Source organism: Herpailurus yagouaroundi, unplaced genomic scaffold (assembly GCF_014898765.1).
Source record: "Herpailurus yagouaroundi ecotype Mexico unplaced genomic scaffold, PumYag 77, whole genome shotgun sequence".
NCBI lineage: Eukaryota > Metazoa > Chordata > Mammalia > Carnivora > Felidae > Herpailurus > Herpailurus yagouaroundi.
In genome coordinates, this window is record NW_024412388.1 from 40,433,073 (window position 1) to 40,451,413 (window position 18,341).

The following is an 18,341-nucleotide window of genomic DNA, read 5'->3' on the forward strand; positions in this document are numbered from 1 at the left end:
TCAAGTCTGGAGTTCAGGGAAAGGGAGGACCTGGAGATTTAAATTTGGATGCCAAGTGTACAGACAGTATTTAAAGTCATGATACTGATGTGATCAAAGGAACAGAACGGATCCTATATGAGAACAATTGGTCTGACCCAATTCTGCAACCATTCTCTGTTCTGGCAACCAATCATCCATCTAGAGAGTATTGATTGCTTATAACAAATATAGTCTTACTGCTGGATAAAGTAAATCGAGGCAAACAGTCATGACCAAAATTGAGATATATGAATTTTGGGCTGCTTTTGGGATATGAGGAACAGTCTGTAGGTTGGTAATTGGATACTGTGAAACTAGAATTTCTAGTCTATTTTAATGGTTCATGAAGACAATGGCAGAATACTTCAAATTGAAACTAATAAATTGTGGTCTCTATAGTTATAATAAGGTGAATTCATGTATTGGCACCTACCTTATTAAGTTGTTAACAGAGATTCAATAAGATCATGTCTGTAAAGTGCTAAGCACAGGGTTTAGCACTTATTAATTGCTTAATAGCTACTGATGATGATGATAGTAGGGATGATTACCTTTGTGGCTCATGTAGTGGTGCTATTTTTGTGGGACAAGAAGCAACTTACATAAGATAAAAATACAAATTATAAGGAACAGTTTGACTTTAATAGTCTACTCATGTTCCCACTTTCATTCTTTCAATGTAGTATAACAGGTAGCAAGTATACCAGTAGGAGCTCTGGTTCTGCTTTTACCAGGCAAATGTTTGCTAAGAATTTTAAAATAGGCTTTTTAGGGGTGTCTGGGTGGCTCAGTTGGTTGAGCATCTGACTCTTGATCAGCTCAGGTCATGATCTCATGGTTCATGGGATCGAGCCCTGTGTTGGGATCTGTGCTGAGTGTGGAGCCTGCCTAAGATTCTCATTCTCTCTTACCCCCCACCCTGCCCCTCTCCCCTGCTCATGATCTCTTTTTCTGAAATACAAATAAATAAGTAAATAAAATGGGCTTTTAAATCCTGCTATGATCTGATTTCTTCATCTGTAAGATGGTAATGATACTCAAGTGAGTTTTGTAGGATGGTTATAAAGAGCAGATCAGAAAACTAAAGGGAAGTACCAAGGCTTCTAATTCCATGTTCTTCTGTTCTCTCATTTAATGGTCTTTTAAGATTAGAGTAGGCACCAAGATGTAAAAGAAAACAACTTTGGGGGCGCCTGGCTGACTCAGTCAGTAGAGCATGAAACTCCTGATCTTAAAGTTGTGAGTTCAAACTCCACGTTGGGTACAGAGATTACTTAAATAAACTCAAAAACAAAACAAAACAAAACAAAACAAAACAAAACAAAACAACCCACCAAAACCAGAAAACAACTTTGGGGAGATAGGCAAAACTTAACCAGCAGCAAAAGGGAATAGCTTTGTGCCTATTCTCTCTCACCCATGATTCTCCAAAACTTGGCTCTTTTAACCTTATCTAATTATTAGACAGTGTTCTAAATTTGTCCATTTACTGTTCCCTGAAGAAGCCCTGTGTCCTTCTCTCTTTATTCATATTACCTAGCCCATGCCCTACCCTTTCCCATACATTCACCATCCACCTATTCATGACTCCATCCAAAAAGCTCCTCCACTTCATCTTTAACCATAAAGCCATGTTCCCTCTGTGAAATCTTTTTTATTGCTTTCCTAGTCAGAAATCATCCTCTTCTAAATATTTTTAATACTCTGTGCTATTTTAATGATTTTTATAATGTATAGTATCTTTTCCTATAATTATTTTGTATTCATCTACCCTCCTGTATTAGTGAGCTCCCTGAGGGCAGGGGCTAGGTCTCATACATGCCGCAGCACCCGATTTAGTGATTTGCACAAAGGAGATTAACAAATATTTGCTGAATACTGACTGATTAAAAGACCTGAGAGCCAAAAATCTTAGCTGAAACCTTTTCTACTAACCAAAAGCTTGGTGGCAAAATTCAATACTTAGAAAAGATTTCTTAAAGAATATGTAGCTCATACATTTCTCTAGTAACTATAAAATCTGTCCTTTAAGCTGGACCACCAAAAAATACATTATTTGGGTCCTGCAGAGGTGCTTTTAGTAAACTGTGCTTTGGCCTTATGCTTTCAAATTATATAAAGCTGTAAGAAGCTGTTATATAGGACTTGCTTTTGCTATTATAGCTGTAGCTATAGTATTCACCATATTGCAGTTCCCCCCTTCCCCCCTTTTTTTCTTTTTTGAGAGAGAGAGACAGGGTACAAGCAAGTGAGTGGCAGAGGGGGAGAGAGGGACAGAAAGAGAGAGGGAGAGAAAAGCAGAGCTTATCCGAAGTGGGGATTGTGTTTACCCGAAGTAGGGCTCGTGCTCACCTGATGCAGGACTTGAGCTCACTCAATGCAGGGCTCGAGCTCACCCAAAGTGGGGCTTGAGCTCACCCAAAGTGAGGTTGGAGCTCACCTGAAGCAGGACTGGAGCTCACCCGATGGGGGACTTGAACCATGAATGGTGAGATCATGACCTGAGCTGGTCAGATGCTTAATGACTGAACCACCCAGGCGCCCCTCTTCTTTTTTTTTAAAACATTTTTTAAAGTTTATTTATTTTTGAGGTGGGGGGAGGGGCAGGGAGAGATGGGGAGAGAATCCGAAGCAGGCTCTGTGCTATCAGCACACAGCCAAATGTGGGGCTCAATCCCACGAACCGTGAGACCATGACCTAAGCCAAAATCAAGAGTTGGATGCCTAACTGACAGAGCCACCCAGGTGTCCCTGCACAGTTTCCTCTTGAAGGAAATCATAAGAAGCATTGCTCTAAGGTCTTAGTACTTGAAAAATCTGGGCATCTTTTGATAAACTGGTCTTTATCTGATGTAATAGATTAAGTGAAACTTGTAAACAATCATTTTAGCCCAAGAAAAGCACCGAACAAATTTTGTGGTTCATCCTGAGCAGGTGGGTATGCTGGATTGTCTGTTGTCAAAATGTTAATCTTACTTTTGGCTTTATTTTCCTTTGTCCTGATTATTGTATCTTTTCTTTCTTCCTTAATCCATTTGAATTGCACATATTTATGTAAAATACTTGAAACTCATTTTGGAAGGAACACGTAAAATATATAAATTGGTAAAATATGGGAGGTTTTTTTTGTCCTTTGAGAATAGCTTTAGAGCCTTTCTCCTTATCATGGTCAAAGACCAGATAAGAATGTCTTCCTAGATTTTGCTGATTTCACTACAACAGTTACCACACAGCAAAATGAGACCAACTACTAAGGAATTTCACTGTAACCAAGGTGATTTGACTATTTAATACTTCATCTTTCCAAAAGATTTTGAAATACTAGAGATAATTAAAATAATAAAACCATTCTTGTTTCTCAATACAATTATACAGGTTAGGATTTCTGGTTAGAAGGAGAGGCAGTATTACTGTAAAAAGTCAGGTGACTGGGCTTCTAGTCCAGATTATGTGTCCAACCAGTTTGGTGACCATAGGGAAACTGTATAATCTTCCTGGGTCTCAGTTTCTTTAGAGGTTGCACAATAAAACCACCTTTCCCAAGGAGTTGTTTGCTGTACATGAGTGTGCTGAAATATGTTAATTGGTGCTCCATGAAAAAAAAGGGTCAAATAAATTTGGATAAGACTTAAGTAAATTAAGATACACAGAAGATAAAGAGTTCCTTAATGGTGGGGTTTATAAGAGCCTTTAACTGTGACTCTCTGGGGGAGGGTGGGTAAAGTATGGAGTATTACCTGAACTTGTGTTTTTTGGGAGTACACTCATGGATAAGTGCAATAATGACTAGTTGCAAAATAGAGTGTTCCACCCTCTCACATACTTGTAGCCAGAACATAGATATTGAAGTATGTAAAGGATGTTTATGGGGTCTTCTGTGAGAGGACAGGCTTTATCTACATTGGGAGAGAGAACAGATTTTAGCGTGGGGTAAATAAGATAAATCACCAGAAGATAGTACATGTACTACTAAGCTCTAGATCCAGAACATGTGGTTAATTGTGTACACCTGACCTTTAGCAAGTATATGGTTTTAAGATATACTATTGTGAGAGTGTGTGCACTGTGAAAGAGCATCAAAAATGAGAGTCCTAAATTTTCAAACTATGTTTCTTGAAATAGCCTAAAAGCATAGTGACAAATCTGTTTCTTAACTTCTGTGAAACATTGCAAACATGATTCCTATAGACACATGCAATGATGTATGACTTTGTATTGGAATGAAGTAAGTGAAACATCATGAGCTTTGGAGTCATAAAGACTTGGTGAGAATCTCAGCTATATTCCAATTTCTTTTTTTTTTAATGCACGAACAGGAGAGGGGCAGAGAGAGAGGGAGAGAGAGAATCCCAAGCAGGCTTTGCTCTGTCAGCACAGAGCCTGGTGCAGGGCTTGAACTTCTGAACCGTGAGATCATGACCTAAGCTGAAATCAAGAGTCAGACGTTTAACTGACTGAACCACCCAGGCATTGCAGCTTTTCCATTTCTTTGTGTGACTTCTCAAAGAGTTTTAGTTTTCTCATTTGTAAAGAAAAATCTCTAAGCTTGTAGCTTATTTTAATGGTCAATGAGTAAGCATATGTAAGGCCGCTAGAAAAGTATTTGATACACGGAAGATGCTCAATAAATCTACCTTCCATTATTGAGAGTTTTCAGTGTACAGAGACTAGGGTTTGGCAGACATCGTATTTTGCATGTCTGTGATAGGCACTCAATAATGTGTTTGAATATGAATAAACTTTGATTTCCAAACAGTGAAAGATTACACATCTTTTAAGACATGGCTTGAATATCACTTCTTCTATAGTGTAGTCTGATTCTCAAAGCTGTGAAAGATTTTACTTTGCTAATGAACTCTCTAAGTATACTTCTATGTTATTTAGCATGGTTTTCCCTTGATTTGCTGTTCCTTGTAGACATGTCGTATCTTCCCTACCAGATGAAATTTCTTGTAGAAACTGTTTTATTATCTTTTGTTTCTCTTTCAGTGCTTAGCATAATTCTTGTTCAAAAAACATTTATTGAATAAGTATGAAGTGACATCCTCTGACCAGGAACGATGACTAATGGAGTTTTCCTTAGCCCAAGTTAGAGCCTTCCAGGCCTTTCCATCACTTGTTAGATGACTTCTTTTTATAAGTAAATCTTGCTGTTAATCCCATGTCTAGAAAAAGTTTCAAAAGTCCTTCTTTGTGAACCCATCCTAGGAAATCATTTGATATCCCTTCCTTCTCTTTGTTCCCACTGCACTGTAGGCACATCTCTATTATAGCTTTTACACATAGTTTTGTAATTCTATTTTTACAAGACTATGAGCTCCTGGTGGGGATGACCCATGTCTCTATCTCTAGTCCTGATCAGATTTTGGGCATGTACTAAGTATTCAAAAAATATTTGCAAGATGAGTAAGTGAAAAATTCTCTATATTGTTTTGAATATGACAGGAACTTGGGAAGAGGGGAATAAGCCATGCTAAATGGATTTCCCATATTTAGGGGCCCAATGAAGATATCACAGAAGTAACTCACAGTGTCTTTTGGTGGGGAAAGTGAAGACTGGGAAGGGGGCCGAAAATACAGTTTTGTATTCTTGGGGTGAGACAATATCCAGGAAGGATGGGAGCATTTGTCATGTAAAAAAAGGAAAAGGAATTTCTTGAAAAGAACAGAAAAGCATGAAACTAGTATAAGGTCAAGTTTTCTAAGAGTTCCATACAATAGAGCAGGAATGATTCTTTCAAGGAAAGGTTAGGTCTTCCATACTGAAATGGGTCTGGGGAAAGTGGAAAGACATTATACGAAATATTAGTATCTTCAATATCAAATGCAGTGAAAATAAACCTAGCTTTTGAATAACTTTACTTGAAATTATCCCCTACCTCACGTTCCTCTTCTTGTTCTTTGCGAATCTGCTCCAAACGAAACTGTTCTGCCATCTCTCTCTCATGAGCTTCCCTCTGTCAATAAAAGAGAAAGGGAGCCAGCACTCAATAAACACTGGTTTACTTAAAAAGGCGGGGGATGGAGGGGGAAGAGAGCTCACGCCCAGCACCGTCATAATAGAAACGTTTCTCTCTGGAACAAGAGTGGAAATGGAAGGAACAATAAAGTATAGCTCTCTGATCATGTTGAGTACCCATATAAACACCTGTTCAGCTCTGGGAGTGTGGCATTCAGGATTCTTCGGAAGACCTTTCTCTGGTCTTCTTTTCTGGTCTTTTCTGCTATCTCTCCTATACCCAAATATCAGGCTCTATCTGCATTAGCTTCTATCACGCACCCATGCTTTCTGGCTCCTTGCTGCTAGCATATACCACCTCTTGTCTCCTACCCTTTTTCTCTATTCAGTTCACATTTTTAACCCCTTCCATGAAACTCTCCCTAAGCAGATTTCCACTTATTAGCTCTCTAAAAAAAGCTAGAAAAAAACTTTCCACTGAAACTCTTGTTCCCTAATCTCTCACAGAACTCAGTGCTTCCCTTATGACTTTTATGATCCTTGCCTAAGTATTATAGCTAACTATGTTCTTGAGTTAATCTATTCTACACCACATTGTGAGTCTTTTGAGGGTAGAAATTGTGGCTTATTTTCTTTTCCCTCCTTCAATACTCAGTACAGAAGCAGGTACTCAAGAAGTATTAAATAAATCAGTGGTTTAAACATTGCTGAGTTTTTACTACAGACTGGTTAAAAAACAAGTAAAATAAATATTAGGCCTATTTTTGTTTTCATTTTTCATGAGTGTTAAAAAACTTTGTGTTGTCAAAATGAATCATGCTTCAAAAGCCACGGGTAGAATTATATTCTGTTAACTGAATCTAGCTTTCTCCATTGCAAATCTAACATTCTTATGGATTAAGATGATAAAAGGGCTGGCACTTAAATAAATAATAAAAGACTATTTAGGATTGAATTTTTTGTCTCAGAAGCCCCTTGACCAAACCTACCTTGGCTCTGTCAGCCTCAAGTGAAAGGCGATAGGCCTCATCTTGCTCTCTTTTCACATTTTCTCTGGCTTCACGTTCATCCTTAAAAGAAAGGAAAAGATTCAAATGTCTTTTACCATATTACTTTTTTTTATAGAAGAAAACAATGATGATCATCTTGTCTTAGTCCTGTGTAAATTTATTAGAATTAAATAAGGCGCTTTAAAGTGTATAGGATAGAAATAAGCAAACAAGAAGAATAGCACAGTAGATGGTGAAATAAGAATGTTTAGGCCTAGCTCTACCACTTATAAACTGTGTGACCTTGGGCAAGTTATTTAACCTCTCTGGATCTCAGTTTCTTCAATTATAAAATAGAAATAGCATTTGTTTCATAGGGTTGTTGCGAGACTCAAATATAATAACATATAAACGGTCTTGCAAAGCACTTGACATTTCATTTTCACAATGATTAATTCCCTTCCCCTTTTCTCCTGATTTTTTAAAGATAAACTTGGCGTTGTCACCACTGAGGCTAAGGACTGGGAGAAAGTAAAGGACTAGAAAGTAATCCTCTGGTCAGCATGAGAAGAAGCTGAAAGCAAAATACCCTGGTTAACTACAGTCCACACTACACCACTAAAGCTTGGTTATCGAACTCAGTGCTTCCAACAACATTCACACTCATCAAGTGTGGATGACTTAAGCAGTTATCCAAGTTGAAGATCCTTTAAAACATTTTTAGCTTCTGGGGCGCCTGGGTGGCGCAGTCGGTTAAGCGTCCGACTTCAGCCAGGTCACGATCTCGCGGTCCGTGAGTTCGAGCCCTGCGTCGGGCTCTGGGCTGATGGCTCAGAGCCTGGAGCCTGTTTCCGATTCTGTGTCTCCCTCTCTCTCTGCCCCTCCCCGCTCATGCTCTGTCTCTCTCTGTCCCAAAAATAAATAAACGTTGAAAAAAAAAAAAGAAAAAAACATTTTTAGCTTCTGAAGTGATTGTGCATCTGCCTACATTTAAATTACTTCATATGAAATTAAAAGTTAATTCAACTACCAGAATTTCTACATGTACTTAAATTTAATAAATACCCACACCTGTTGACATTAGAATATAGGTTCCCTTTTTGGCCATTTTGTGTCATAGCTGAATGAATCATATAAAGTCACCAATATCTGAATGTTTTTGACCTCTAAAAATGGAAATCTCATATGGCTGAACTTAATACTTTCTAATGTTTTGTCTTCCCAATTCAATATATACTTAGGTGCTCTCACTGATACCCATTTAAGACTGGCCTTCTCTCTGAAGCCTCAATCTCCTTTTAGTTTCAATGATTCAGCTACTTCCAAAATCTCTGATATAAATAGTAACATTTCACTGATTCCCAATCTTTTAAATAAAAAATCTGAAATAATTATAAGTTGCTGGCTAAAGCTAATTGCTATACTATCTATGATGAAAGGGTATGCTAGGTGATTTATATCAGGAACAATATTTAACCTGAGAGATCACTCAGGCTGTGAAGCATTCAGGGATAATTTACATGTCATATAATATTACACATGAATAAAAATGGGTTTTAAACACTTCCACTTGGAGACTTGTACTAAGCAATTAGTATTCATATTTTAGAGAAACAGCATACATCTTTAAATATATTTTCACTAATTCCAGCTGGGTATTTCCCACTTTGGTATATATACTAGGTTTTACTACGACCAGATACAATCAGCCTGATAATTATATTTTGTGCATTTCTGTTTATATTAGCATTTCCCTAATTCATTACTCTGTGAACTCCTCCTCCACTCCATATCCAAGTTTGTACACAGTGGCCACTTAATAGTTCATTTAGCCAAGGCTGATCTATATATTTGATACATAATGTCTTTATTTTATAAGTCACTGAGGAGAGGTAATGGGAAGATTAGCAGATCTGTATTCAAATCCAATCCTGGCCAGTAGCAAGCTATGCGTTTTTGCTTCTGTCTCCCTTTCCCGTTATTTATTATATTAAAAGATTGAATTTCTAAGGCTTTTATGCCTCTGTGGACAAGTCTACCTTTCAGAAATCCCCAATATACTTAATATAACCTACGGGAGTAACTTATCTTTCTATATTTCAAATGGGGAAATACTTTAAGATGTTTAAATTTTTAATTTTACATTACTTTCTTGATCCCACTCCTCTAGTTTAGGTTTCTCTTGTAACATTCTGTACTGTCCCTTTAAAACCTTTATCACAATGACAATTAATTATCATATAATCATTTCCTTAATGTGAGATCCCCCCATGGCACTGTAAGCATCATAAAGGCAGGGTCCTTATCTATATTACACACCTCTATATTCCAAGGGTTTCACACATTGTGTAGTTTTTGGGAGGTGTTTAATAAGCATCTGTTGAATAAATAAACTATCTTTCCAGGCACAAAATATTTATTGTCTGCAGTAAAAATTAAGGAGGAAGAGAATAGCTTAACAAAAATGCAACCCTACCTGACTCAATGAAATCAACTAGCTGGGCAGAAATGACCTATTATGACACTATGTACAGACAACAAAGGGACCTTCTAAAAGCTACCACAGCTGGAAGCCCTTTGAGCACAAATATAGTTGGTAATAAAAGCATTCTAAGTAAACAGCTCTGTTTTAAAACAGACTGTTGCAGATATGAAAGGCCATTAAATATAGGGATCTCTGCCACAAAATGTGGCACCTGTTATGAGAGGACTTCCTGCACCAGCTAACTTGCTTCCTTCTCTTCCCTGTACCCTCCTTTTCATATTAGGCATCACATCAGCACTGAGGATGCAGATGCAGGCCATAGTTTAATAGGGGAAGACACAGATAATCTTGCTTGCTTGGATCACCTTCATCATTTTTTTGTGAAGAGTTCGGTGTTCAAGTTTTGCATTATTTTACTTTTATTCCTTAAATAATGTCACTCTCTTTCTACCTGTAATAGTTCTGCTCCATTAGCTCTATCATTAAAAATCCTACCAGCTTTTTATAGAAATATAAGAGGGCGCCTGGGTGGCTCAGTTGGTTAAGTGTCTGACTTCACCTCCGATCATGATCTTCCGGTTTGTGAGTTTGAGCCCCGCATCAGGCTTTGTGCTGACAGCTCAGAGCCTGCAACCTGCTTTGGATCCTGTGTTTCCCTTTCTCTCTGTGCCCCCTCCCCTGCTTGTGCTCTGTCTCTCTCTGTTTCTTTAAAATGAATAAACATTAAAAAAATTACAAAAAAAAAAAAGCAATATAAGAGAACAACATGTACAAAAGAGCCACTATATAGAGGGAGAAACTAAAATCACATGAGGATAGAGGATTCATACAAGACTACCCATTAAGTCAGTGGCAGAACTTAGACTTGAATCCAGGTCTCCTGACAGCTTCTTCTCTCCTGTCTGCTACAAACCAATGCTCTTTTCCTTGCTCATAGCCCTCCTGGACTATCAGACAGAAAGGCCAGATCAGGCATGTGGCTCAGCATGAATTTTTCTAAACTTATCATGGTCAGAACTTCTTACTTGTTTGGTAGTTGCTTGTGAATAGCTATTATTTCTTCTTTTCTGTCTTATGGATCTTATACTTGCTTCTCTAACTGCCCTGTTCACTATCATCTCCAATTTGGAGGTTTAAAGAACACTGCTTAGGCATCTCCCCCATATTATTCTATATGATTAGATTTTTTAAAGGAAAATTCCAGGTGTGATTAACATTTCATGCACTAATTTGTTCTCATATCTATACATGTGTCTCCTGGAATTTCTCCTCTACCCTACAAATATAGTCCTTGCGGAGACTCCCTGTGCTAAATCTGAGTGGGCACATTGCAGAAAGTGACGAAAAATACATGTATATTGTGTGGAAGTAGAACAGCTGGTTCAGGAACTGGTTTCAGGTGCTGCTTGGGCTAGAGCTTGGGCTACTGGGTATTAAAATACTCTTTATCACACCAAAATGTGAAGTGGGATCGCTCAGAACTAAGTGATAGCCTCCACTGAAGCCTTTCATCTACAGCATACTTGTAGCTGCGCTCTCATACTGCTTTGTGCTATACTCATTTGTATGTTTCTTTACTGTTTCCTACCTCAGCTGTTAAGCTCCCAGAGGGAAAAGACTCCATTTGATATGTCTTTGTATTTCCTATGGCATCTAGCGTACTATCTTACATATGGCAAGCATTAAATACACATTTGTTAGATGAATGAATGGAATTACCAGTGCTCAAACAGTTATACACCTCAAGTTCTGGAGTCTCTAAGTATTCTTCAAACTAGTAATTTTTATTTACATGTATTTTTTTTATTCTGAGTAATAGGGTGACTTGTTAAGAAGTACAAGAGTTAGAATTTAAACCTATGTTTAGGGGCGCCTGGGTGGCGCACTCGGTTAAGCGTCCGACTTCAGCCAGGTCACGATCTCGCGGTCCGGGAGTTCGAGCCCCGCGTCGGGCTCTGGGCTGATGGCTCAGAGCCTGGAGCCTGTTTCCAATTCTGTGTCTCCCTCTCTCTCTGCCCCTCCCCCGTTCATGCTCTGTCTCTCTCTGTCCCAAAAATAAATAAACGTTGAAAAAAAAAATAAAATAAACCTATGTTTAAAAGATTTAAAAACCTTTCTCACCCCAAAGCCTTTGTTTTTTTTTTTTTTTTTTCCCACTGTGTCAGACTAGGTGGCTTGGTATAGTTCTCTGAGACAGTAGCCATTGAGTCAGACTTCCCTATAAACCATTAAAAATAATGAAAACATTCTGAGCTGTCAAATGGTTCCTAAATGAGCTACTTAACCTGAAATGGAATTTAGATGTAACTTGTTACTCCTCTGTAGTGTTTAAAATTGGTAATCATCAGTTAATACCCAAAGGCTAATGCAAAGTTCTGAATTATCAAATTGAAGTAGGCTATAGTGGTTAGGCTTGTTTCAAATACTTACCAAATACATACACAAATATGTACATACATATATGGTATTTATCTCTTCTTCTGAATGCCCAGGTCAGAACATATACCTTGCTCTTTGCTCTGTTGAGTAAAACCTTGTAAACAGGGAGATGGCTCTGGTATGTATCCCTGAAGAGATATGGATCAAGATACCTTGAAATTCTCTCAATATAAACACTTAAAGACGATAGAGAAAATGTAACAAAATTTTTAAAAAGTATTACTCAGCATGTGAGAAAGAAAGAAACAAAGAAAGAGAAATACCTGGGTACCAGAAATAAAAAACTGAAAAATTAGAGCCGTCAATGATGAGGTAGCATGGAACCTGACAAGTTAGATTATCCATTTTGGTAACCTAGAGTCCCAGAAGATTTTATTTTGGACCCAAGTGAGGTAGGGAAATGGAAAGTCATCTATGGGATAACTTTTGGCAGTATGGTTTAAGTATAATTTGAGTCTGGGAGTAGGGTGCAGGGGTGGGGGGAGAAAGCTTATTTTAGGAAATGATGGCCAAAAGTTTTCTGAATTTGATAAAGACTATAAAGCCACAGATCCAAGAATCTACATAAAAACACAAAGAAAGCTACACCCAGGCACATCATAACCAAATTGCACAAAATTAATAATAAAAAGAAAAATCTTAAAAGAAATCAAAGACATAATATGTACTGGGGAACAAATTAAGAATGAAAGCAGTTGTCTCAGAAACAGTGCAAGTGATAAGATAGTGAAGCAACATCTTTTAAAGCACTGAAAGAAAACAACATGTCAACCAAAAGTTTTATCAAAGGTAGAATTACCTTTCAATTGGAGATGAAATAAAGACTTTTTCAGATATACAAAGGGTGAAAGAATTAATCACCAGCATGTGCATCGAGGAAAAGCTAAAGGAAGTCCTTTAGGGAGAAGTACCCACAGTACCAACCAGATGGAAATCTGGATCTACACAAAGGAGAACTGGAAATGGGAGCTCCGTGGGTAAATTAACAGACATTTTTTTCTTATTGTTTAAATCTCTTTAAGAAACAACTGAGTGCATACCAATGACATTTTTTAAAGAAACAGAACAATCCATTCTAAAATTCATATGGAAACTCAAAGGACCCCAAATAGCCAAAACAGCAGCCAAAGCAATCTTGAAAAATAACAAAGTCAGAGGACTGACATTTCCTGATTTCCAAACTTACTACAAAGCTATAGTAATCAGAACACTGTAGTACTTTGCCTAGTCTTATAAACAATGGAATATTACTCAGCCATACAAAAGAATGTTATCTTACCATCTACATCAATATGGATGGACCTAGATGGTATAATGCTAAGTGAAATAAGTTAGAGAAAGGACAAACACCATATGGTTTCATTCATATGTGGAATCTAAGGAACAAAACAAACCAACAAAGGAAAGACCAAAAAACAGACTTATTTACAGAGAACAAATTGGTGGTTGATAGGGGAGATGGCTGAAATAGATAAAGGGGATTAAGAGTAATACTTACTGTGATGAACACTGAGTAATGTATAGAATTACTGAATCATTATATTGTATACCTGAAACTAATAACACTGCATGCTAATTACACTTCAAATAATGATGATGATGATGATGATGATGATGATAAAATAAAAACCATTGTAGTACTAGCAGAGGATATGTATCTGGACCCATGGAACAGAGTAGAGAGCTCAGAAATAAACTCTCACATATAAGATAAATTGATTTTTGACAAGAGTGTCAAGATCATCCAAAGGAGAAAGGACAGTCTTTTCAATGCATGGTGCTGGGAAAGCTACAAAAGAATGAAGTTGGGCTCTCACTTTATACTATATAAAAAATCAACTCAAAATGGATCAAAGACCTAAAACTAAAGAATTAAAGCTATGAAATTTTATAAGAAAATATAGGTGAGCAATCCCTATCAAAACAACACCAGCATTCTTCACAGAGCTAGAACAAACAATCCTAAAATTTGTATGGAACCAGATAAAACACTGAATAGCCAAAGTAATCTTGAGAAAGAAAATGAAAGCTGGAGGCATCACAATCCTGGAATTCACGCTGTACTACAAAGCTGTAATCATCAAGACAGTATGGTACTGGCACAAAAACAGATATTCAGATCAATGGAACAGAACAGAGAACCCAGAAATGGACCCACAAAAGTTTGGCCAACTAATCTTTGACAATGCAGGAAAGAATATCCACTGGAATAAAGACAGTCTCTTCAGCAAGTGGTGCTGGGAAAACTGGATAGCGACATGCAGAAAAATGAACCTGGACCACTTTCTTATACCATACACAAAAATAAACTCAAAATGGATGAAAGACCTAGACGTAAGAAAAGAAGCCATCAAAATCCTCGACGAGAAAGCAGGCAAAAATCTCTTTGACCTCGGCTGCAGCAACTTCTTACTCAACACGTCTCCAGAGTCAAGGGGAAACAAAAGCAAAAATGAACTATTGGGACCTCATCAAAATAAAACCTTCTGCACAGCAAAGGAAACAATCAGCAAACCTAAAAGGCAACCAACAGAATGGGATAAGATATGTGCAAACGACATAGTAGAAAAAGGGTTAGGGTACAATATCTATAAAGAACTTATCAAACTCAACACCCAAAAAACAAATAATCCAGTGAAGAAATGGGCAAAAGAAATGAATACACACTTCTCCAAAGAAGACATCTAGATGGCCAACCAACACATGAAAAAATGCTCAACATCACTCATCACCAGGGAAATACGAATCAAAACCACAATGAGATACCACCTCACACCTGTCAGAATGGCTAACATTAACAACTCAGGCAACAATAGATATTGGCAAGGATGTGGAGAAAGAGGATCTCTTTTGCACTGCTGGTGGGAATGCAAGCTGGTGCAGCCACTCTGGAAAACAGTATGAAGGTTTCTCAAAAAATTAAAAATAGAACTACCCTAGGAAACAGCAATTGCACTACTAGGTATTTATCCAAGGGATACAGGTGCTGTTTCCAAGGGGCACATGCACCCCAATGTTTATAAGCAGTGCTATCAACAATAGCCAAAGTATGGAAAGAGCCCATCGATGGATGAATGGATAAAGAAGATGTGGTATATACCATGGAGTATTACTCAGCAATCAAAAAGAATGAAATCTTGGGGCGCCTGGGTGGCTCAGTCAGTTAGCTGAACAACTTCAGCTCAGGTCATGATCTCGCAGTCTGTGAGTTTGAGCCCCACGTTGGGCTCTGTGCTGACAGCTCAGAGCCTGGAGCCTGCTTCAGATTCTGTGTCTCCCTCTCTCTCTGCCCCTCCCCTGCTCATGCTCTGTCTCAAAAATTAAAAAAAAAAAATTTAAAAAAATTTAAAAAATAAAACAGAATGAAATATTGTCATTTGCAACTGCATGGATGGAACTAGAGGGTATTATGGTAAGCAAAATTAGTCAGAAAAAGACAAGTATCATATGACTTCACTCATATGAGGAATTTAAGATACAACACAGATGAACATAAGGGAAAGGAAGCAAAAACAATATAAAAACAGGGAGGGGGACAAAACATAAGAGATTCTTAAATATAGAGAATAAACAGGGTTGCTGGAGGGGTTGTGGGTGGGGGGGATGGGCTAAATGGGTAAGGGGCATTAAGGAATCTACTCCTGAAATTATTGTTGCACTATATGCTAACTTGGATATAAATTTAAAAACATATATAAAATAAATAAATCAATTAAAAAATATATGGGTGAAAATTTTCATGACCTTGGATTAGGCAGTGATTTCTTCAGTATGACAAAGCATAGGTATTAAAAAGAAAAAAAAATAGATAAGGTAGGCACCAGCAAAATTAAAAACTTTTGTGCATCAAAAGACACTGTTGAGAGTGAAAAGAACATTCACAGAATGGAAGAAAAATATTTGCAAACATATATCTGGTAAGAATTTAATATCCAGAACTACTATAAGTCAATGACAATAAAAATGAACAATCCAATTAAAACATGGGCAAAGGACTTGAAAAGACAATTCTCTAAAGATATATAAATGGTCAATAAGTACATGTTCATAGCAGCACTATTCACAATAGCCATAAGGTGGAAACAATGCAAATGTTTATCAACAGATGAATGGATACACAAAATGTGGTATACAGATACAACAGAATATTATTCAGCCATAAAAGGAAGGAAGCTCTGATACATACTATAACATGGATAAACCTTAAAGACACTATACTAAGTAAAAGAAGCCTGAAATAAAAGGACAGATATTGTATATTTCCACTTACATGAGGTACCTAGAGTAGGTAGAGTCATAGAACTAGAAAATATATCAGAGATAACCAGGGACTGAGGGAAGGAAGAATGGAGAGTTACTGCTTATTAGTCTGGCTAGATCTCTAATTCAATGGTTAACAAAGTGATATGAACAGACATCCCAGCCTTTTTCCTGATCAAAAAAACAAAAACAAAAACAAAAACATTCAATCTTTCACCACTCAGTAAAATGTTAGCTCATAGGTTTTTTTAAATAGATGTCTTTTCAGGTTCTACTCTGTTCCTACTTTACTGAAAGTTTCTATCAGGAATGCATTAGCTTTTGCCTAACGCATTTTCTACATCCATTGAGATAATCATATGGTGAATCACACGGATTGATTTTCAAATTTAAGGCAAGAAAAGGAAATAAAAGACATCTAGAGTGAAAAGGTAGGTACAACTCTTTATCACACATAAAATTATCAGAGATATGGAAAATTATATGGATTCTACCAAAAAGCTATTTGAACTAATAAGGGATTTTGTAAGGTTGTGAGATATAAAATTGATATACAACTAGCAACTGCATTTCTATTCACAAGCAACAAACAATTAGAACCTATAATTTAAAAAATACCACTTATAACAGCATAAAATGTGTGAAATACTTAGGGATAAATCTGACAGAAAGATGTACACTGAAAACTACAAAATACTGCTGAAATTAAAGACCTAAATAAGTGGAGAAATACAACATTTTCATGAATTAGAAGAGTCAATACTTTTATATGACAATTCTCTTCAAGTGATGTACATATTCAATGCAATTCTAATAAAAATATTGGCAGTATTTCGTTTTCTTGTAGAAATTGACAAACCTATTATAAAATTCATACAGCAATGCAAAGGACCTAGAGTAAGCCAACACAATTATGAAGAGAGAAGACTTACACTACTTGTATTCTTTTTTTTTTTTAATATGAAATTTATTGTCAAATTGGTTTCCATACAACACCCAGTGCTCATCCCAACAGGTGCCCTCCTCAATACCCATCACCCACCCTCCCCTCCCTCCCACTCCCCATCAACCCTCAGTTTGTTCTCAGATTTTAACAATCTCATAGTTTGGCTCCCTCCCTCTCTAACTTTTTCCTTTTCCCTTCCCCTCCCCCATGGTCTTCTGTTAAGTTTCTCAAGATCCACATAAGAGTGAAAACATATGGTATGTCTTTCTCTGTAGACTTATTTCACTCAGCATAACAACTCTCCACTTCCATCCACGTTGCTACAAAAGGCCATATTTCATTCTTTCTCATTGCCACGTAGTATTACATTGTGTATATAAACCACAATTTCTTTATCCATTCATCAGTTGATGGACATTTAGGCTCTTTCCATCATTTGGCTATTGTTGACAGTGGTGCTGTAAACATTGGGGTACAAGTGCCCCTATGCATCAGCACTCCTGTATCCCTTGGGTAAATTCCTAGCAGTGCTATTGGCTGGGTCATGGGGTAGATCTATTTTTAATTTTTTGAGGAACCTCCACACTGTTTTCCAGAGCGGCTGCACCAGTTTGCATTCCCACCAACAGTGCAAGAGGGTTCCTGTTTCTCCACATCCTCACCAGAGCCTCCTGATTTGTTCATTTTAGCCACTCTGACTGGCGTGAGGTGGTGTCTCAGTGTGGTTTTGATTTGTATTTCCCTGATGAGGAGTGATGTTGAGCATCTTTTCATGTGCCTCTTGGCCATCTGGATGTCTTCTTTAGAGAAGTGTCTATTCAAGTTTTCTGCCCATTTCTTCACTGGATTCTTTGTTTTTCGGGTGTGGAGTTTGGTGAGTTCTTTATAGGTTTTGGATACTAGCCCTTTGTCCGATATGTCATTTGCAAATATCTTTTCCAATTCCCTTGGTTGCCTTTTAGTTTTGATTTTTTCCTTTGCAGTGCAGAAACTTTTTATGTTCATGAGGTCCCAATAGTTCATTTTTGCTTTTAATTCCCTTGCCTTTGGGGATGTGTCAAGTAAGAAACTGCTGCGGCTGAGGTCAGAGAGGTTTTTTCCTGCTTTCTCCTCTAGGGTTTTGATGGTTTCCTGTCTCACATTCAGGTCCTTTATCCATTTTGAGGTGGGTTTTTTTTTTTTTTTTTGAATGGTGTAAGAAAGTGGTCTAGTTTCATTCTTCTGCATGTTGCTGTCCAGTTC

At 37.4% G+C, this 18,341-nt stretch overlaps 1 protein-coding gene across 3 annotated transcripts in view; it reads right to left on the reverse strand.

Moving 5' to 3' along the window:
• FAF1 (Fas associated factor 1) overlaps nucleotides 1-18,341 on the reverse strand; it is a 529,666-nt gene that overhangs the window by 50,051 nt on the left and 461,274 nt on the right. For all 3 annotated transcript variants that reach the window (XM_040470188.1, XM_040470190.1, XM_040470189.1), the window contains 2 exons: nucleotides 6,970-7,050; nucleotides 5,901-5,978 (listed from right to left, as the gene is read on the reverse strand). In XM_040470188.1, coding sequence (XP_040326122.1) covers nucleotides 5,901-5,978; nucleotides 6,970-7,050 — 159 coding nt within the window. The remainder of the gene's footprint in view (nucleotides 1-5,900; nucleotides 5,979-6,969; nucleotides 7,051-18,341) is intronic.